A 21562-nucleotide genomic window follows, 5' to 3' on the forward strand; every position below is an offset into this window, starting at 1 on the left:
TATACGCTACAAAGAATGAATTTTACTGTATGTAAATTATGCCTTAGTAAAAATTAATTAAAAATAAATTATCCTTCTGTTTGATGAAAGACACATCATAGACTGGTGTCTTAGTCTGCTCATGCTGCTGTGACCAAATGCCATATACTGGTTCGTTAAAAAGCACATTTATTTTTCATAGTTCTGCAGTCTGGGAAATGCAAGATCAAGATGCCAGTGTTAACCTAAATAAAGCCAGTTATTTTACCAGCAACATGGGTTTATTCAGAAGCCGAAAAGAGTTGTAATTGGAGACTATGTCCAGCAAAGGAAAGGAAATGCTTTTATAGGGGAGAAGGAAGAGTTGAGAGGAGCTGTCATAAACAAAGAGCCCATTGGAGGAAACTGGGAGTTCTAGGTGCAGTGGCTTTTCATTGGCTGAGTTGTGACAGTCTCTCATTGGCTGGACTGTTGCTGGTCAAAGAGAAATTGTTTCTTCCTCCTGCTGGGTAGTAAAGTAGTATCCCTTCCTGCTGGGACATGTTGGGATCTGTGCTGATGTTGAGTGGTATGTGCATGAAAGCTCCCCCTTCTGGAACCCTGGTTCCATTTTGGTGAGGTTTCCTTTTATTACTTTTCACACTAGCAAATTCCTTCCTGTTGAGAGCCCTCTTCCTAGCTTGTGGTGAGGGTCTCCTTCTAGGTGTGTCCTAGCATGGTGAAGAGAGCCATCTCTCCCTCTTCCTCTTTTTATAAGGCAGCAATTCTATCATGGGAGGTCATCTACATGAACTCATTTAATGGTAGTTATCTCCCTAAAGGCCCCATCTCCAAATACCATTGCTTTGGGGGCTAGGGCTTCAACACATGAATTTGGGGGGACACAATTCAGTCCATAGCAACTGGGAAGAGATATTTAAAACAGATGTAACTGACAATGGATTTATTTCCAGAATACACAAGAATCCCTCAAAAAACAGTATAAGAACAGCAACCTAGTAGAAAAATCAGCAGTGAATACAAATAAGCAGTTCCAGAGGAAGAAACTCAATTGGCCAATAAACATATAAAAAGATGCTTAACCACACTGATAATCAGGGGAATGAGTAATGATAGCATTTGACATCAATCAGTAGAAATTAAGTCTGATGTCAGCCAAGTGTGGGGATTCACAGAACTAATACAGCTGAAGCTCTGTGTCCCCTTAACCTGGCACTCCTGCTTCCAGGTCCAAGAGGAGGCAGGAAAGGGGTGTTTGAGGCAGCCCTGGTTTCCATAGTCCTGTGAAGAGCTTGCTGGCTGGCTGAGGGGAAGTCTGTTGCGATGGAATACTGAGCAGTTTCAGCAAATGGATCACATCCTCACACAACCACATGGACAGACTTCTAAAACAAGCTGTGTGAGAAAGCAAGTTACAGAAGAGATACTGTGTAATACCATTTTTGCAAAGTTTCAGAACATATCAATACATATATTGTTTTTGAACACCTTCATTTGTAGTAAAAATACCAAAACGAAAGTGGGAATTATATTGAGGGGGACAGAGGAGGAAAGTGGTAAAAGGTAGCTGTACCTGTAACATTTATTTCCTCCAAAAACAGGCAAACTGGGAATAAACAGGACACAGTACCAACATCTGGTAAACCTGGCGGGTGAGTACACGTGCGTCCGGGCTTGTCCACATATTTTAAGGATTTCATAATTAAACACTTTTTAAATTCAGTAAGTAAATCCTGTACCCAAAGTCTCAAAGATATCCACCTCTATTTATAGCTTTTCCTTTCGCAAGTATGTCGTTATGCTATTTGGAATTTTTTTTTTTTGGCTGCGTTGGGTCTTCATTGCTGGCACGGGCTTTCTCTAGTTGCAGTGAGCGGGGGCTACTCTTCGTTGCTGTGCGCGGGCTTCTCATTGCGGTGGCTTCTCTTGTTGTGGAGCATGGGCTCTAGGTACATGGGCTTCAGTAGTTGTGACACATGGGCTCAGTAGTTGTGGTTCGCGGGCTCTAGAGCACAGGCTCAGAAGTTGTGGCGCACACGGGCATAGTTGCTTTGCGGCATGTGGAATCTTCCCGGACCAGGGCTAGAACCCGTGTCCCCTCCCCTGGCAAGCAGATTCTTAACCACTGCACCACCAGGGAAGTCCCTGGACTTTTTAAAAATGTGGTGTAAAATAGGGACCCAGTTTTGTTTTTCTCACTTAATGAGCCGGTTTCCCAGAACAGCCGAACAGAACAGCCTGCCACTGGGCGCCCCAGGATAGGGGTTCTGGACCCAGCTGAGGGCCCAGCACCTCTACCTCCTGTCCCACCTTCTCCTCCCACCCAGAAGAGGCTGGCCTCCCCCTCCCAGTCCTGAGCTGCCATCCTGGCTGGGTCACCTGGGGATGAGGGGGCAGGGAGAAAAGAGGGGGTTTCCAAGGGGCGGGAGGAGGCGCTTTACAGGCGATGGGTATGTTCATCCTCTTGATTGTGGTGATGGTTTCACAGATGTAGAAATGTCAGAACTCACCAAACTGTAGATTTCACTCATGTGCAGTCTTCTGAATGTCAATTATACCTCAATCAAGCTACAAACTGCTGGCCAAATATTTTCAATTTACAAATTTTAAAAACTACATATACATTTTGTGTAGGGTAAGTAAACTGAGAGCAGAGTCAATTTTAGGTCTAGATCACACACACCCTCCCCGTGGCCTCCTGAAGCCGAGAGCACAGTCCACACTCGTGTTTACTGATATTTATTCAGTGGGGAAGGATTTTTTTCTCACCTTCAAGTTTAGTAAAGTACATTTCTTAGAGTAAAAATAGACCATGAGTTTGTAAGGCACAATTTAATTCCTCCTGACTCAGCCGAGGTTTGGATGATTTTCTTATTTTAACATTTCACTCTGCAGTTGCTGGCACCTGGTCCCATCTTCCTGTGAGGACAGGCATCTCCAGTCCCCATGGCGCCCACATCCCACACCTCCCACGCCTCCCCTGCAGCCAGAATCACAGCCCACAGTCGGGGGATGGGCGCCAAGCACCAGGTGGGGAGAGGTTTGTACGCAGATTCAGAACTTCCTTTCTTAGCCTCGGGTCACATTTTCCAGAGGTGAAGATATAATTCACACCATTCTCCTCCCATGGGGTAAAAATTGTCCAAATTACACGTGATGGTGGAAGAGTTAAACTTTAATTCTGCATATTCCTAACATTCCTTATTCCTTCTTCAGCAGACACCTGTCAGGTGCTGTCTCATTGAGATGCTCTGATGTAGGGATGTGATGAGGTGCCCCCCAAATACTACAAAATGTGAAAATAAAGTTATCCTCTGGGAGTTGAGTTAAGGAACTCCATACTAATAACATGTGTCACCTAGGAAATAATGCAAGATAATCAGTAAATAAATGACTAAAGAGTTATAGAAACCTCTGTCTGCTGACAGGGTAATGTAGGTCTAATCCCAGAGACCTGAACCAGGATGCAGCGGTAAACATGAAATCCAGCAATCCCATCTGAGGGGCTGTTCCCTTGAAGGGCCCGATTAGCACAAGCAAGGAAGAGGGAAGTCCAAAGAAGGATCCGGTCCCCCACGGCCCCTAGGACAGAAGAGCCGAGTTGGGCAGAGCTCTGGCCCGAGAGGTGAGCAGGGAGCCTCTGCCATCTCCCACTGGCCCTCGGGTTTTGCCAGAGAGGGGACCTGAGACTCATGCGATCTCACACACACACACACACACACACGCACACACACGTTCTCAGCACGCTGGTCTACACATTGGTTTCTAGTGAGTGTGTTTGATGTGAGTCAGGACCCGCATGGGATGCCTGCTCACACGCATTTTCTAGAAGCAGTGGGAGTTGCCAGGTTCATATAATGCAGTCAACCCTTGGCCACGGTTTATTGAGCAAGAGCCAGACCCTGACCCAAAGGGAGCACCTTTCCCAAGAACCGGGATGTGTGTCTGATAGAAGGAATACTGTCTCTCTTCAGGGGGCTGGGCTACAGCTTGCACACAGGGCGGCTGGGACCTGGGCAGAGAGAGCAGAAGGGCAGCGAGGGGAGGGGCAGGTTCACAGGGCAGGTCAAGTGGGAGAAGGAAGAACCCCCGAGCCCTGGGCCCCAGCTTCGTCCCCAAGCTCCAGTGCATCCCAGCCCTGGAGCCTGTGAACTTCCCAGGATCTCCCCCCACATCCCCTCTTCGTATCTGTAGCAGCATCCAGCAGAGACCAGCCTAAGTGCCCAGAGGGAAATGCCCCAAGGGGCCCACGCCCAGCCCCCTCCCCGGCCTGGAAAGCCCTGACCCCGGAGAAACCCTCTGCCCTGCTCAAGAGGACACAGCTGCCCTGCTGCAGCATGATGGGGCCTCAGGGCAGAGCCAGGGGTGAGCAGGACCCCACCTGGACACACAGTCCAGGGTGGGGGTGTGACCACTGCACGGCAGGCTCGGTCTGACCCACACGAGAAGGACAAAGCGATGTGAGGGTCAGAGGAGAGGGGAACATCTGCTGAGCCTCCAACTGGCAAGGTGCTCGGGGATTTACCATCTCTCCCTGCTTCACTCAGCGAGCCCACGAGCATGGCCGAGAGGAAGTTCCGGAGGGACAGTCGTGCTTGTGCCAGCCCCCAGCCAGGGCACTGGGCAAAGGGCTCAGTGTGCACCTGGTGGGTGGACCGCGTCCGGGCGAGGTCAGCCTCAGCCTCCCAAGTCTCCTCCTCCATCGGGGTGGCCCAGCCCTGGCAGGTCCCACAGTGCCCGGGGCCACCAGAGACCCACATGTGGAGGATGCCAACCAAGGGACCAAGAAACAAAGCAGAACGACCTCCAGCCTTTCCGCAGTGACCCGCAGACAAAGCACAGGCAAGCCAGTGAGTTTTATCAAGTTACCATGGCAACAGGAGTCGGCAGAGAAACTCCCCCAGGTTAACAGTTTAGTTAAGTGAATTTTAAAGTTCACTGCATCATGGTGACGCCTTGGGGACACCTTGTGTGGCTCACAACACACGGGTCATTCACATAGTCATTCAAAAAAATGTACAACGTGGAGCAGGGGCTGGAAGGCTGCACCCCGGTGGTGGGCAGCCCTATGCTGTAGCCATGATGTTTCCTGTTTTTTTTTTTTTTTTTTTTAAAGGATTTTCTTATTTATTTATTTATTTATTTATTTTTGGCTGTGTTGGGTCTTCGGTTCGTGCGAGGGCTTTCTCCAGTTGCGGCAAGCGGGGGCCACTCTTCATCGCGGTGCGGGGACCGCCCTTCATCGCGGTGCGCGGGCCTTTCTCTATCGCGGCCCCTCCCGTCGCGGGGCACAGGCTCCAGACGCGCAGGCTCAGCAATTGTGGCTCACGGGCCCAGCTGCTCCGTGGCATGTGGGATCTTCCCAGACCAGGGCTCGAACCCGTGTCCCCTGCATTAGCAGGCAGATTCTCAACCACTGCGCCACCAGGGAAGCCCTCCTGTTTTTTTTTAAATTAACTTATTTGTTTTGTTTTTGTTTTGGCTGTGTTGGGTCTTCGTTTCTGCACACGGGCTTTCTCTAGTTGCGGAGAGCAGGGGCTACTCTTCGTTGTGGTGCGCAGGCTTCTCATTGTCGTGGCTTCTCGTTGCAGAACACAGGCTCTAGGCGCACAGGCTTCAGTAGTTGTGGCACTCGGGCTCAGTAGTTGTAGCTCGCGGGCTCTAGAGCGCAGGCTCAGTAGTTACGGCGCACGGGCTTAGTTGCTCCGCAGCATGTGGGATCTTCCCAGGCCAGGGCTCGAACCCGTGTCCCCTGCATTGGCAGGCGGATTCTTAACCACTGTGCCACCAGAGAAGCCCAGCTGTGATATTTTTATGTGTAGTTCTGAAAAGACATGAGGCATCCTCATGCCATGGAAGGGGGACTCGGAGTGGGCGGGGTCTGTAAATCAGCTTCCACAGCTGAGGTTCACACATAAAAGATGATCCTTCCTTTCAGAGAACCTGGCATTTTCTAAGGGAATTGTAGAGATTGTTAATGTGGAAGGGGACAACCTAATTCTCTGCCAACTGCCACCAAGTCTGAGTGCCACTGCTGGGGCCGGTGTTAGCCCCCTCACCACATGCACCTGGCCCTCCTTGCCAGCCCGTCCTGGAGCCCACCTGGCAAGTGACACACGCCAGGTGTGCCCATGACCCACAAGCCCCCGGCAGGCGTCCTGGACCTGCAGGACGACAGCCGGGGCTGGTGGACTAAGCCAAACAGCGAGGCAGATTCCTTACAGCCGAACTGACCACCACATGCAGACGATGAGCATGGGCACGGACCTCATGGTCTGTGCAACTGTGATGTTTAACTTTGTGTCAACTTGACGGGGCTAATGTATGCCCAGATAGCTGGTAAATCGGTATCTCTGGGTATTTCTCAGAGATTAGCATTTGATTCAGTAGATGGAAGACCTGCCCTCATCAGTGTGGGCTGAGGAAGGGCAAGTTCCCTCGCTCTCTGCTTGAGCAGGGACATCCACCTTCCGGTGCCCTTGGCTGTTGGAGCCCCTGGTTCTTGGGCCTTTGGACTCAGACTGAATCACACCATCTGCCTTGCCGGGGCTCCAGCTTGCAGTTGGCAGATCATGGGACTTCTCAGCCCCCACAGTCACATGAGCCAGTCCCTATAATAACTCTCCTCCTGTAGATCTATATATATCCTACTGGCTCTGTTTCCTGGAGAATCCTGACTAACAGTAATAAAAGGCTCACTCCTTTCATTCTCTTCTGTCCTCCTGGAGCTACGCTGCTGTTGAGTCCCAGGCCTTCGAATGTGGCTGGCGGGACACCCTCCCCAGGGCCTTCTTTGTCTCCTCCAGGGACGGCAGGCCTCAGCTTTCTGGCACGTGGGGTCTATGGTTGCAGCTCCCCAGGAACTGCCTTCACGGTTCTCTTTCCTCCTCCCGTGGCATCACGAGCGCCCATCTGCCTGCCTTGCTGGTAGACTTGATGCCACCACACCCTGGTCTCCGTTTAAATGGCAAGCGGAACTCCTTCTGCCCTGTGGCCTCCCTGCCATGCCCCTGCACCCATGAAGGCGGGAAGGAACTCAGGTGGGTGTGGGTGTCTGGGGCAGAGGGCTCAAGCTCAGGACTCTAGTGGCAGCACCAGGAGATTGCAGGGCAGGCAGCGCCCCCCGCCCCCCTCCAGGACCAGCTGTGGAGGACACCCCTCCCACCAGGGGAGCAGACAGCCTCCCCTTGCCTCAGGGTGGGCTCCCCCTAAGTCAGGACCAGGGCTTCACGCATTAGGTAAAAAGTGTTTTCTAAACTCTTCACAGGAAAAAGACAGGAAGTAGACACACCACTAAACGCCCAGATCACCAGTGATTCTGTTCAGGTGCCCTCCTCCTCCTTCTAAAAACATTTGTGAAGTCCAATGAATAGATGTTTTTGCAGTAAAAAGATTATTTTTTAAGTAAATACATTTTCTGGCAAAACTCTAGGACCTGTGCTTATGCAAATGGACAGTACAGATGGGGGCAGGGTGGGAGGCAGGGAGGAAGGGGGCACCCAAGCCGCATGCCCAGCCAGAGGGCAGATCGACAGCTTTGAGCACCTTGAAGTTTGTAACAAACAGCACAGAAAACAAGCCCAGGATCCAAGTGGCCCCCTTAGGTCCTGGCCTGGGTATGTGTCAAAGAGTGGTCATTGGGGAAGAATTGAGGGTCCAGAGATCCCCCACCCCCTGGGCCTGAGGGAGGGTGCTGGTGACAATGGGGACAGGCCACGTGGAGGACCTAGAAAGTGAGCCCCTAAATGACCAAGGACTAAGTCCTCTAGGGATGTCCCAGCAAAGGACAGACTCCAGGGCAGGTGGGGAGCAACCCTGCCCGTGTCACTGGAGGCTGGCAGAGGTCCCTTCTGCAGCCCACACCCCCGGTGATAGGACCCAGGACACAGGTCTTGTGGAGAGGCTCAAACACGCTTCTCCAGCCTCCCTAGTTTGGCATCTCTTTGCCAAGCAAAGGTCTCAAAGCGGGAGAGCAAGGAAGAGAAGACAGCCTGAAATGCCCCCTTCTCTCCACCCAGGCCATGGGAGCCACCTCAGGACACCCACTGGATGCAGGCAGGAGGGGAAAGGAGGCCAGCCTAGGCAGGGGCTGGGGTGGCAGGACAGCCCTGACCCTGGGTTGTGCAAGGGGGACACCCCTGCGTCCTGGCCTCCTCAACACTCTCGAAGTGCTGGAACCCAGACCTCCCCAGCATGTGTGAGCAGGTCAGCAGGTCAGCCACACTGCCTAGTCACTGCCCCCCATGCATGGGAGACAGGGCCATGGGGAGGGAGTGTGGATGCAGCACAGTTCCTAGAGGAAAGGTCAGTCTCTGCTTCAGACACTCTGCTGGGATTGTCGGGTTTGGCGCTCAGGCTGGGCAGGCGGGAGGCAGGTCGCAGGGATCCGAGAGCAGGTGCAGACCAGCTCCTCTGCCGCACACTGTCCCCTGCCTGTCAGAAATGCCAGCAGACACAAGGTCACTGGGGAGCACTGAGGGGCACCAGGGCCCGCCTCCTGCACAGCCCGGGGGGTGTGAGTGGCCAGGCTGGCGCGGGCAGCAGGCCACCAGGCCGTGTGCGTCTCCTGGAGGTGGATACAGTGGACCCCTCTGCCCCCTCCCAGCCCTCCACCATCAGTACTCCTCACCCCAGCGACCGGGGGGCCTGCCCAGCACCCACACCCTCCCGCCGCCTGGTCGCCCGCATGCCCCAGGGACCGAGAACGTATCTGCCGGCCACCAAACCACAGATGGCCAATCAGCAGTTCCTGTCCTACAAACAAGCCCACCTCTGAGACTGGGGGTCTCCACAGAAGCCCACGCCAACTGCAGCTTCACGGTGTGACTGAACGCTGTGAGCTCCTGGGTGTCCCTCCACCGCTCCCGCCCCCAGGACGGGACAGGAGCCAGCCAAAGTCCTAGAACGTTCCTGCCACCACCCTGCGATGGGGACCCAGGAGGCTTAGGGGCCAGGTCCCAAGCAGGGGGGTTACATCTCCTCAGCCATCCTCAAAGGAAGCTGCTGCTCAGAGGACTAGGATGAGCAGGTCTCAAGGGCTGGCCACGCCCCTGGGATTGGTGGGGGAGGAGGGGAAGCAGAGAGCAGTGGCACCTTCCCCCACCCCGATGAGCCCAGCAAGCCCTCAGGCCCCCAGAGAGGGTCACCCAGGGGAGCGTCCAAAGAGAGACAGGGTTCCCATCCTCTTCAGGCAAGCCATACTGGTTCTGGTTTTCAGGGAGGCCCCGAGGTCTGCAGTGCAGCTCCATGGGGCTGGCCCCTCCCAGCACCACCCATCTGCCCTGGAAGACTCGAGCCTTGCCCTATGTGTGGAGCAGGGGAACCCAAAAGTGCCCGAGAATACATCTAGAAATACACGTAAGAGACTGAGAGGAAAGGCATCAGGCCCAGCACAGTGACCATCAGTCCACCAGGTGGGTATTTTGGGAAGGGGGCCAAGGACACAGGTGACTCTTGAATGTGGGAGCGGCACATCACCTAGAGCTTAGCAGAGAAGGATGAGAAGTCCGCCAGCGACTGGATGTCGTTAGGGAATGTCAGCCAGGCCCCACCATCAACCACCAGCAGGGCCCCCGTCACGTAGGATGCCAAAGGGCTGGCCAGGAAGAGGGCGCTGTGGGCGATCTCTGTCTTGTTCCCCAGCCTCTGCAGGGGGCTTGCCAGGACCTTTGCCCTCATGCTGGCCTGTGTGCCACCTGGGAAGCAGCGGGAGGCTCAGCCCCTGTGGGGCCCAGGACCCCGGGGCCCTCCACCCTCCCCTGCCCAGCTTTCCCTGAACCACACCCAGGAATGTTGGGGGCATCGTTAGCATCATCCTGGGGGAGCAGGAACAGGCCAGGTACAGTAACACCACCACAGAACCAGCACAGGGCCTTTCTCCGCTCACCCTGCCAAGGCTCTGGAGGCTTCAATGGGGCCCCACTTTGTGTCTGGCTCACATATCAAGGCCAGCAGCCCCTGGCCTCTAGCTCTAGGGGGCAGCTGCCCAAGTCCAGCTGACCCTTAGTCCATTGCAGGGCTGTGCGAACTGTCCCCAGCCTAGAGACGGACTCTTTGCCCACCCTGGGAAGCCATGAGGATTTGGCACTGATCCCAGGCCTGTCCCAGCCAGGTGGGAGGGGGGCCCTCGGAGGCACGGTGGGGGGTGGGGGAGGGCCTGTGCTCAGGGGAGCACCCGCTGGGGGGCCTGGGCTCCCCGGGAGCCTTACCCAGCCGCCGGAAGCCCTCCGTGCCGCTGATGGGGCCGGGGGCAAGGCTGTTGACGCGGATGTTCTGGGGGCCCCACTCCACAGCCAGGTGCCGTGTCATCGCATCTGCACGGGAGGCCGGCAGGCATGAGGGAGAAGCAGGGCTGCTCTGCCTTTAGGGGGGCCCGGGTGGGGGTGGGGGCTCAGCGTCACTCGGGACACTGCCGGCCTCCGGGGACAGGGACAGGGAGGAACCCACGTGGGCAGACCAGAGGGGGCGCCCGTACCCACGGCCGCCTTGGCAGAGCCTGCATGCACTTGGAGCACCTGCCCGCGGGTACCCAGGGTTGCAGTGATGTTCACGATCACCCCTCCATGGTCCTGCAACACACGAGAGGGGCAGTGAGCAGTGGCCAGAAGCGGGGAGGCCCTGGCCGCGGGACACTCACATGGAAGAACTTCTCGTAGAGTACGCGAGACACGTTGAAGGTGCCCAAGGTGTCGATGTCCATCACAGTCTTGAAGGCGTTGGAGGACAAGGCACTGGCAGGGCACAGGAAGTTCCCGGCTGCACCTGCCAATGGAAGGAGACAGCGGATGGTGCTGGAGCCCCGGGCAGTTGAAGCATCTGGACCCTCAGGGTGGCCCAGGTTGGCCAGGGAAGGAAACCTGAGCATTTGGACAAGTTCCTGAATGATGGGCAGGATGGGTTTTATGGGTTGGATTGTGTCCCTAAAAATAATTCGCTGAAGTCCCAAACCCTGGTGCCTGTGAACGTGACCTTATTTGAAAAGATGGTCTTTGCAGATGTCATCAAGGTAAGATTAGATCATACTGAATTAGGGTGGCCTAAGCCCAAGGATTGGCGTCCTTAAAAAGAAGAGGACACAGACGTGTACAGGGGATGGCAGTGTGAAGGAGGCAGAGGCTGGAGGGGTGCAGCCCAGAGCCAAGGCCCGCCAGGCAGCAACCCCAGGAGCTGAGGGCAGGGCCTGGGACAGAAGCTCCCCCGAGCCTTGTTTTCAGACTTCTGGCCTCCAGACTGTGAGAGAATATATTTCTGTTGTTTTAAGCTGCCCAGCTTATGACTTTTTCAGTGGCAGAAAAATAATACGCAGGATGTTTTTAAAGGAAATTTCAGCAAAAATGAACCTGAATGTAAAATAGGGACTATAGTTAACCGTATGTATCAATATAGGTTCCTCGGTTGTAACAAATGCAAGGTGTTCATAGTACGTGGAGTTCTCTGTACTATCTGCTCAATTAGTCTGCGAATCTAAAACTATACTAAAACAATAACGTGTAGTTCTTTTTCTTTAAGGGGGAATTTCAGGACACAAGAGTGGCCCTACTCTTGATTCAGCCTAGTTCACAGGGCATCCTCTTGAGCCACGGCTGCACTGACCCGGGAGGAGCTGAGTTAGGCCAAGACAGTGGCCTGGAGCCAGGACAGTTCCGGGGCCTCCAAACAGGGAGATCTGGTATTGCTGACCTGTCAGAAGCCCCCTGGCCAGAAGGCCAAAGCAATGTGGAGGAGACGTTAGTGACTTCAGAGCACGGCCACCACCACTGCCACCATGTGCCTCCTCAACAAGCCCAAGGGTGAGATGACCCTGGAGGAGCTGCAGAAGCGGGAGGAGGAGGAGTTTAACATGGGTCCACTCCCCGTGCTCACACAGTTGGTCAAGAACAACACCCAAGTGCTCATCAATTGCCGCAACAAGAAGCTCCTGGGCCGTGTGAAGGCCTTTGATAGGCACCGCAACATGGTGCTGGAGGAAGTGAAGGAGGTGTGGACCAAGGTCCCCAAGAATGGCAAGAGCAAGAAGAAGTCCAAGCCAGTCAACAAGGACCGCTACATCTCCAAGATGGTCCTGTGTGGGGACTCGGTCATTGTGGTCCTGCGGAACCCGCTCATGCATCGCCAGCAAGAAGGGGCCTTCTCCCCACCGTTAGAACTTGCCCCCTCGTTTTTCAAAGACCTGCCCTTTGCGCTGGGAATAATAAAGTCCTGTGTTTTTTCTAAAAAAAAAAGGAAGCCCCCTGGCCTCGCTCAACAGTGACTCACAGTTAATGAGAATGTCGATCTTCCCGAACTCCTTCAGAGCCTGCTCCACGGCTGCCATGATGGCCAGGGGAGCTCGGACATCCAGAGATAAAGGGAGGCACCTCTGGCCAGTGGCAGCAGCCAGCTTTCTGGCAGCCTAGAAGCCGGACAGGAAGAGAGAGGTGGGCAGCAGGCCTGTGACCTCAGCCTGGAGGAACAGCCCTTCAGAATCTGATGAGGATGATGAGCCAGGTTCTGCCAGGAAGCCGGGCTCTGCTGCTGAAACCCACTCTGCAGAGACACAGCTGGCAAGTGGCCACTCCCCAGGGCCATGACCCCTGGTGGACGCTGCTAAGACAGCCCGCACCCTTTCCCCTCTCATCACCCTCCAGGCCCGTGGTCACTAGTCACAGGTCAACGGCAGCTCCAGCTGACGTCCAGTCCCTGCCCCGAGACCAGCCATGGCAGTGGAGAGACTCTCGGCCCTCATGACCCTGGTGAGCCCAGAGATCTGTCTTGGGGCCACATTACCACCCAACATAAGGGTTCCTGCATAGGACCCAATAAGTAGATTCTTTAAAAAGACAAGGATGTCCCTGCAGGCCACTTCCATTGAAGCTCTGTATTTGGAAGAGGGGCAGGTTTTGGTGTAATCATCCTCTGGACCTCAGGACCCTCCAGGCCCAGGCTCCCAGCCCCCAAAGCCGCCCAAGGATGTGTGGGCACAGGAGAGACCCCTTACCATCGACACTCTAGGAAGACTTCTGCTGGCGATGACTGTGTGGCAGCCGTGCCTGCAAAGCCAGAGGGCAGGCGTGAGGGCAGCAAGGTGCAAGGGACACGCCCAGCCGGGCTCCTGCCTGGCGCTCAAAGCAAAGGTCCCCCTCCCCGAAGGGTCTCTCAGGCTTAAACACCAGCCTAGGGCTGAAGGCACAGCTAGCAGAGGACCCAGGGGCCTCCGTGGGGCTGAGTGACTGTGGCAGGACCTCAGGCAGCCACCACTGGTTTCTGGGCTGTGTCTCTCTGGCACGAGGTATGCCAGCCATGCAGGGATGTGGGCCTTGCCCCAAACACCATGTGAGCAGCTGTGAGTCTCGGACACAGGGCCCAGACTCTGCATGAGTCCTGCTGGGTCCACCTGGGTCTCCCCAGGAGGATGGTGTGAAGGACAGAGAGCCCATTCCGGGGCCAGGGCACCTCCCCTGCCTTACCTCCCGACAAACCCAGCCTCAAACTCAGTAACAGTACCAGCTACCACCTGCTAAGCCAGTCCCACTGAATCCTCAGAACACCACAGCACAGCTGGCCACACTCTGCTCAGAGAAGCAACAAAGCTTCCAGCTTGGAAAACAAATTCACCTGGAATGGATGAGTCCCAAAATCTCGTCCAGTGGGACATCTCTGAAAAGCAGGGTCCTGGAGGAAACCAGCTTCATCTCCCCTAACCCCAGCCTAACTCTAGGCCTCTCCTAGGTGGGGGTGACAAACTGTTGACCTGGGCCTGAGACCACAGACCTTGTGTCCCAAGAGACACTGTGCTCTGCATGGTGCCAGGGTCCAACTCGGCCCACCCTGGCCCTGGCTCGGCAAGGCCCTGGGGGACCCTGCAGTAGAATTACCTCAACCTTTGGATCCTCCCGCTTTGTACAAATGGGGGTGCTGAGGCCAGAGACAAACAGTCCAGACTAATCTCTAGGAGAGGCTGGAGTCTTGCCTCTCCCGGGACAGCACTTGACCCCTTTCAGATGCTCTCTGATGGCCCTGAGCCTAGAGGGGTTCCCACCACCCACCGGCATTTTGCTCAAGATCCCAGGGTCCAGTGGGGTCCATGCAAGGGGGTGGGGAGCAAGATGGGGCACAGAGCAGTGCTTACCGCATGAAAATCTCAGCAATCCGGAACCCGATTCCAGAGCCACCGCCTGTGATGAAGGCTACCTTGTCCCTGAGAGAAGAAAACAGAGGCTCTTTAAAGAGGCCCCTGTTAAATGGGGGTAGGGGAGGAGGTGCTCTTGGAGGACACTGACCCTCTGCACTGGGCACTTCTGTCAAATTTGAGAAATGCTGCTTTTTTATTTTTTAATAAATTTATTTATTTATTTATTTATGGCTGTGTTGGGTCTTCGTTTCTGTGCGAGGGCTTTCTCCAGTTGCGGCAAGCGGGGGCCACTCTTCATCGCGGTGCGCGGGCCTCTCACTATCGCAGCCTCTCCCGTTGCGGAGCACACACTCCAGACGCGCAGGCTCAGTAGTTGTGGCTCACGGGCTCAGTTGCTCCACGGCATGTGGGATCTTCCCAGACCAGGCCTTGAACCTGTGTCCCTTGCATTGGCAGGCAGACTCTCAACCACTGTGCCACCAGGGAAGCCCCAAGAAATGCTGCTTTTTAAAGTCCTCACCTCTTTGAATCTTTGGGAAGAATGTCTCTATGCATAAAAGTCTCTATGCAGAAAGTTATCAATTAAGTGAGAAATGTTTTCAAAACATACAAGCCTTCCTCCAGCCACCCTCTAAGCAGATAGGGTAGAGGGTTCCTGGAGAAAGAGAAACAGGTTTGGCTTTCTTGACATAAGAGAAGCATTTTTGGCCTAAAACATTCTATGATCTAAGCCTGGTCACAGTCTTGTCCTCGAACAGGTCTCAAAAGAATACAGAAACTGGGACTTCCCTGGTGGTCCAGTGGTTAAGACTCTGAGCTCCTGATGCAGGGGCCCCAGGTTGGATCCCTGGTTAGGGAACTAGATCCCGCATGCCACAACTGAAGATCCCACATGCCATCCCATGTGTCACAACTAAGACCCAGTGCAGCCAAATAAATAAATTTTTTTTTTTAAATAAAAATGGGTAGGGGTCACATATATACGCTGTCTACAAGAGACCCACTTCAGACTTAGGGACACATACAGACTGAAAGTGAGAGGATGGAAAAAGATATTCCATGCAAATGGAAATCAAAAGAAAGCTGGAGTAGCAATACTCATATCAGATTAAATAGACTTTAAAATAAAGAATGTTACAAGAAACAAGGAAGGACACTACATAACGATCAAGGGATCAATCCAGGAAGAAGAAATAACAATGATAAATATATATACACCCAACATAGGAGCACCTCAATACATAAGCTAACTGCTAACAGCTATAAAAGAGGAAATCGACAGTAACACAATAACAGTGGGGGACTTTGGGCTTCCCTGGTGGCTCAGTGGTTAAGAATCTGCCTGCCAATGCAGGGGACACAGGGTCGAGCCCTGGCCTGGAAGATCCCACATACCGTGGAGCAACTAAGCCCATGCGCCACAACTACTGAGCCTGTGCTCTAGAGCCCGTGCTCCACAACTACTGAGCCCACGCACCACAACTACTGAAGCCTGTGCGCCTAGAGCCTGTGCTCTGCAACAAGAGAAGCCACCGCAATGAGAAGCCTGCACAACACAACGAAGGGTACCCCTGCTCGCTGCAACTAGAGAAAACCTGCATGCAGCAACAAAGACCCAACACAATCAAAAATAAATAAATAAAATAAATTTAAAAAAATAATAATAATAGTGGGGGACTTTGACACCTCACTTACACCAATGGACAGATAATCCAGACAGAAAATTAAAAACGAAACGCAAGCTTTAAATGACACAATAGACCAGATAGATTTAATTGATATTTATAGGACATTCCATCCAAAAACAGCAGATTACATTTTCTTCTCAAGTGCACACGGAACGTTCTCCAGGATAGATCACATCTTGGGTCACAAATCAAGCCTCGGTAAATTTAAGAAAACTGAAATCATATCAAGCATCTTTTCCGACCACAACGCTATGAGATTAGAAATCAATTACAGGGGAAAAAAACGTAAAAAACATAAACACATGGAGGCTAAAAAATACACTACTAAATAACCAAGAGATCACTGAAGAAATCAAAGAGGAAATCAAAAATACCTAGAGACAAATGACAATGAAAACAAGATGATCCAAAACCTATGGGATGCAGCAAAAGCAGTTCTAAGAGGGAAGTTTATAGCAATACAAACCTACCTCAAGAAACAAGAAAAATCTCAAATAAACAATCTAACCTTACACCTAAAGGAACTAAAGAAAGAAGAACAAACAAAACCCAAAGTTAGTAGAAGGAAAGAAATCATAAAGATCAGAGCAGAAATAAATGAAATAGAAACAAAGAAAACAATAGCAAAGATCAATAAAACTAAAAGCTGGTTCTTTGAGAAGATAAACAAAATTGATAAACCTTTAGCCAGACTCATCAAGAAAAAGAGGGAGAGGACTCAAATCAATAAAATCAGAAATGAAAAAGGAGAGGTTACAATGGACACTGCAGAAATACAAAGCATCCTAAGAGACTACTACAAGCAACTCTATGCCAATAAAATGGACAACCTGGAAGAAGTGGACAAATTCTTAGAAAGGTATAACCTTCCAAGACTGAACCAGGAAGAAATAGAAAATATGAACAGATCAATCACAAGTAATGAAATTGAAACTGTGATTAAAAATCTTTCAACAAACAAAAGTCCAGGACCAGATGGCTTCACAAGTGAATTCTAGCAAACATTTAGAGAAGAGCTAACACCCATCCTCCTCAAACTCTTCCAAAAAATTGCAGAGGAAGGAACACCCCCAAACTCATTCTATGAGGCCACCATCACCCTGATACCAAAACCAGATAAAGATACTGCAAAATAAGAAAATTACAGACCAATATCACTGATGAATATAGATGCAAAAATCCTCAACAAAATACTAGCAAACCGAATCCAACAACACATTAAAAGGATCATACGCCATGATCAAGTGGGATTTATCCCAGGGACGCAAGGATTCTTCAATATATGCAAATCAATCAATGTGATACACCATATTAACAAATTGAAGAATGAAAACCATATGATCATCTCAATAGATGCAGAAAAAGCTTTTGACAAAATTCAACAACCATTTATGATAAAAACTCTCCAGAAAGTGGGCATAGAGGGAACCTACCTCAACATAATAAAGGCCATATATGACAAACCCACAGCAAACATCATTCTCAATGGTGAAAAACTGAAAGCACTTCCTCTAAGATCAGGAACAAAACAAGGATGTCCAATCTTGCCACTATTATTCAGCATAGTTTTGGAAGTCCTAACCACTGCAATCAGAGAAGAAAAAGAAATAAAAGGAATACAAATTGGAAAAGAAGAAGTAAAACTGTCATTGCAGATGACATGATACTATACACAGAGAATCCTAAAGATGCCACCAGAAAACTACTAGAGCTAATCAATGAATTTGGTAAAGTTGCAGGATACAAAATTAATGCACAGAAATCTCTTGCATTCCTATACACTAACAACGAAAGATCAGAAAGAGAAATTAAGGAAACAATCCCATTTACCATTGCAACAAAAAGAATAAAATACCTAGGAATAAACCTACCTAAGGAGGTAAAAGACCTGTACTCAGAAAACTATAAGACACTGATGAAAGAAATCAAAGATGATACCAACAGATGGAGAGATATACCATGTTCTTGGATTGGAAGAATCAATATTGTGAAAATGACTATACTACCCAAAGAAATCTACAGATTCAATGCAATCCCTATCAAATTACCAATGGCATTTTTTTACAGAACTAGAACAAAAAATCTTAAAATTTGTGTGGAGACACAAAAGACCCCGAATAGCCAAAGCAGTCTTGAAGGAAAAAAACGGAGCTGGAGGAATCAGACTCCCTGACTTCAGACTATACTACAAAGCTACAGTAATCAAGACAATATGGTACTGGCACAAAAACAGAAATACAGATCAGTGGAACAGGATAGAAAGCCCAGAGATAAACCCATGCACCTATGGTCAACTAATCTATGACAAAGGAGGCAAGGATATACAATGGAGAAAAGACAGTCTCTTCAATAAGTGGTGCTGGGAGCACTGGACAGCTACATGTAAAAGAATGAAATTAGAACACTCCCTAACACCATACACAAAAATAAACTCAAAATGGATTAAAGACTTAAATGTAAGACTGGACACTATAAAACTCTTAGAGGAAAACATAGGAAGAACACTCTTTGACATAAATCACAGCAAGGTCTTTTTTGACCCAACTCCTAGAGTAATGGAAATAAAAACAAAAATAAACAAATGGGACCTAATGAAACTTAAAAGCTTTTGCAGAGCAAAGGAAACTACAAACAAGACGAAAAGACAACCCTCAGAATGGGAGAAAGTATTTGCAAATGAATCAACAAAGGATTAATCTCCAAAATATATGAACAGCTCATGCAGCTCAATATTAAAAAAACAAACAACCCAATCAAAAAATGGGCAGAAGACCTAAATAGACATTTCTCCAAAGAAGACATACAGATGGCCAAGAGGCACATGAAAAGCTGCTCAACATCACTAATTATTAGAGAAATGCAAATCAAAACTACAATGAGGTATCACCTCACACGGGTTAGAATGAGAATCATCAGAAAATCTGCAAACAACAAATGCTGGAGAGGGTGTGGAGAAAAGGGAACCCTCCTACACTGTTGGTGGGAATGTAAATTGATACAGTCACTATGGAGAACAGTATGGAGGTTCCTTAAAAAACTAAAAATAGGGGGCTTCCCTGGTGGCGCAGTGGTTGGGAGTCTGCCTGCTAATGCAGGGGACACGGGTTCGAGCCCTGGTCTGGGAAGATCCCACATGCCGCGGAGCAACTAAGCCCGTGAGCCACAACTACTGAGCCTGCGCGTCTGGAGCCTGTGCTCCGCAACGGGAGGGGCCGCGATAGTGAGAGGCCCGCGCACCGCGATGAAGAGTGGCCCCCCGCTCGCCGCAACTGGAGAAAGCCCTAGCACAGAAACGAAGACCCAACACAGCCAAAAATAAATAATTTATAAAAAAAAAAAAAAAAAAAAAAACTAAAAATAGAATTACCCTATGACCCAGCAATCCCACTGCTGGGCATATACCCAGAGAAAACCATAACTCAAAAAGACACATGCACCCCAATGTTCATGGCAGCACTATTTACAATAGCCAGGTCATGGAAGCAACCTAAATGCCCATCGACAGACGAATGGATAAAGAAGATGTGGTACATGTATACAATGGAATATTACTCAGCCATAAAAAGGAACGAAATTGGGTCATTTGTAGATACGTGGATGGACCTAGAGACTGCCATACAGAGTGAAGTAAGTCAGAAAGAGAAAAACAAATATCATATATTAACGCATATATGTGGAACATAGAAAATGGTACAGATGAACCAGTTTGCAGGGCAGAAATAGAGACACAGATGTAGAGAACAAACGTATGGACACCAAGGGGGGAAAGTGGCGGGGAGGCATGCTGGTGGGATGAATTGGGAGTTTGGGATTGACATTTATACACTAATATGTATAAAATAGATAATTAATAAGAACCTGCTAGGGGCTTCCCTGGTGGCGCAGTGGTTGAGAATCTGCCTGCTAATGCAGGGGACAAGGGTTCGAGCCCTGGTCTGGGAAGATCCCACATGCCGCGGAGCAACTGGGCCCGTGAGCCACAACTGCTGAGCCTGCGCGTCTGGAGCCTGTGCTCCACAACAAGAGAGACCGCGACAGTGAGAGGCCCGCGCACCGTGATGAAGAGTGGCTCCCACTTGCCACAATTAGAGAAAGCCCTCGCACAGAAACGAAGACCCAACAAGTCCAAAAAAAAAAAAAAAGAACCTGCTGTATAAAAAGATAAATAAAATAAAATTCAAAAAAAATGGGTAGGGGTCAAACTCTATCCAAGTTAAAAAAAAAAAAAGAATACAGAAACTAACGTTTGTCATCAGGCAAGAGAAGTAACAATAGCAAAGATAATAAATCTGGTTTAAAGACTCCCAGTTCTGTTTCCACGGTAAAGATTAGCCTGACGTGCTCAACCACCAGATCAACTGGAACCTCAGGGATGATGACCCTCGTGACTTCAATCAACTAAAGCTTGGACTCTCAACCGCCCAAACCCTTCATGAAGATGCATGCACCTTTAGCTTAAAACTTCGCCAAATTTGCTGGGCGGGGAGACACCGCTTTAGGGAAAATCTCCAACGTTCTCCTTATTTGCTACTAGTAATAATAAATCTTTCCTTCTCCTGACCTTTGGCTTGGTTGTGTCCTTTGACACTCACCCCCACCTCGGAGCATTACTAATGAACACCCGCCACCACCCATAGGACAAACAGACCGTGCTCACAGCCATGCAAAGATCAGAACACCAGCAGTTGCATCTCTGGGGCACCTGGACCTCCGGACAGTCTGGCCACCAGGCATGGGGTCCTCACGCATCCCAGTAAAACCGCAGTCCCCGTGCAGCCCGCACCGCAGGCGTTCCCGCCCCCTGCCCGGCTCCTTGGGGCGTCCCCGACACGGCCCTCACCGAAGCAAGTCCGGACAGAAGAGGTGGCGGTACTCCGGGAGACAGTCGTCCTCCCTGACGTCGGGCGGTGGCTGGGCCATGGCGCTCGGTGCTGGCCTGGGCGGCTAGAACAGCAGAGACCCACTGCGATCAGGATTCCGACCTCTTCCTCCGGGGACAGGCGGCGCTGTGCCCGCGCCCTCCTCTCGGGCTGGCCTGGGACGAGGAGGCCCCGCCCACCCGGCGCTCGCCCCTCTCGGGACGCCCCGCCTCCGCGTGCCCGCTCTCCTCCCAGGAAGCCCCGTCTCCGCGTCCCCTCGCTCCTCCCAGGACGCCCCAACCACCCCGGCCCTCCCTCTTCCCAGGACAACCGGGTCCTTCCCGGCCCTCCCCCCGCTTCTCCGAGGACTTCCGGCCCCATGGCCGCGCGGCCTGCTGGGACTGGAAGTCAGTCTGGGCGCCAAGGTGTGCGCAGGCGCAGTGCGGCGGGCAGTTTCTCGCGGCGGAGGCGGGGTGAACACGGCTGGGAGCTGTCCGCTTTCCCGACTCCTTTTCACAAGACTGGGCGTTAGTGCCGGGGTCGGAGCCAGCCGGACACAGGGGACACTCGGTTCCCGGGCTAAGGTGGAGCTCGCGGGCCAGCCCAGGGCCCCTCGGCTTCCCTCACCGCCCTGGGCCCTGCTGTGCATTTAAAACACCTGGTCGGACTCGCCCAGCATTTAAAGTTCCTCGCCTCCCGGACGCTTTCCTTTCCTGTTGCAAAAGTGTGACGTAGAAGCGGGAAGGAGACTAGAGCCCGGAAAAGCCATGGGAAACAAGGAAGGCCCTTCCCTCGAATGGCCAGTCCCAGGGTTAGCTCCCAACATGACCCTTTCGTGGCCAGTAAAGTCAGTACACTTCATCCGTGCCCTCATGTGTAGGCACAGGGAGCAACCAAAGCCGGGAATCCAGGACCAGCGCTTCCGT

The 21562-nt window shown here is 51.5% G+C and overlaps 2 protein-coding genes across 7 annotated transcripts; one reads left to right on the plus strand and one right to left on the minus strand.

Moving 5' to 3' along the window:
* Positions 1-907: 907 nt before the first annotated feature.
* DECR2 (2,4-dienoyl-CoA reductase 2) lies at positions 908-20891 on the minus strand. 6 transcript variants are annotated; one of them, XM_007181799.3, is made up of 9 exons: positions 20618-20884; positions 14087-14155; positions 12956-13007; positions 12235-12370; positions 10616-10740; positions 10454-10547; positions 10188-10292; positions 9457-9674; positions 1263-1374 (listed from the first exon to the last, which is right to left on the minus strand). In XM_007181799.3, exons 1-8 carry the CDS (start codon positions 20695-20697, stop codon positions 9457-9459), a joined length of 879 nt encoding a protein of 292 aa, XP_007181861.1. In that variant the 5' UTR covers positions 20698-20884; the 3' UTR covers positions 1263-1374. The 6 variants fall into 6 exon arrangements, 5 of the variants coding, with proteins under 5 accessions (XP_007181862.1, XP_007181861.1, XP_007181863.1 ...); XM_007181797.3 differs by lacking the exon at positions 1263-1374 and adding an exon at positions 8276-8412 and having other exon boundaries at positions 20618-20881; XR_450947.3 differs by lacking the exon at positions 1263-1374 and adding an exon at positions 8283-8412 and having other exon boundaries at positions 8750-9674.
* On the plus strand, positions 11495-12229 carry LOC102997521 (small nuclear ribonucleoprotein Sm D2-like). The gene has a single exon (XM_057528707.1). The coding sequence runs from the start codon at positions 11744-11746 to the stop codon at positions 12227-12229; it is 486 nt and encodes a 161-aa protein (XP_057384690.1). The 5' UTR covers positions 11495-11743.
* Positions 20892-21562: the final 671 nt, after the last annotated feature.

The sequence above is a fragment of the Balaenoptera acutorostrata genome, chromosome 15, assembly GCF_949987535.1.
Source record: "Balaenoptera acutorostrata chromosome 15, mBalAcu1.1, whole genome shotgun sequence".
Lineage (NCBI taxonomy): Eukaryota > Metazoa > Chordata > Mammalia > Artiodactyla > Balaenopteridae > Balaenoptera > Balaenoptera acutorostrata.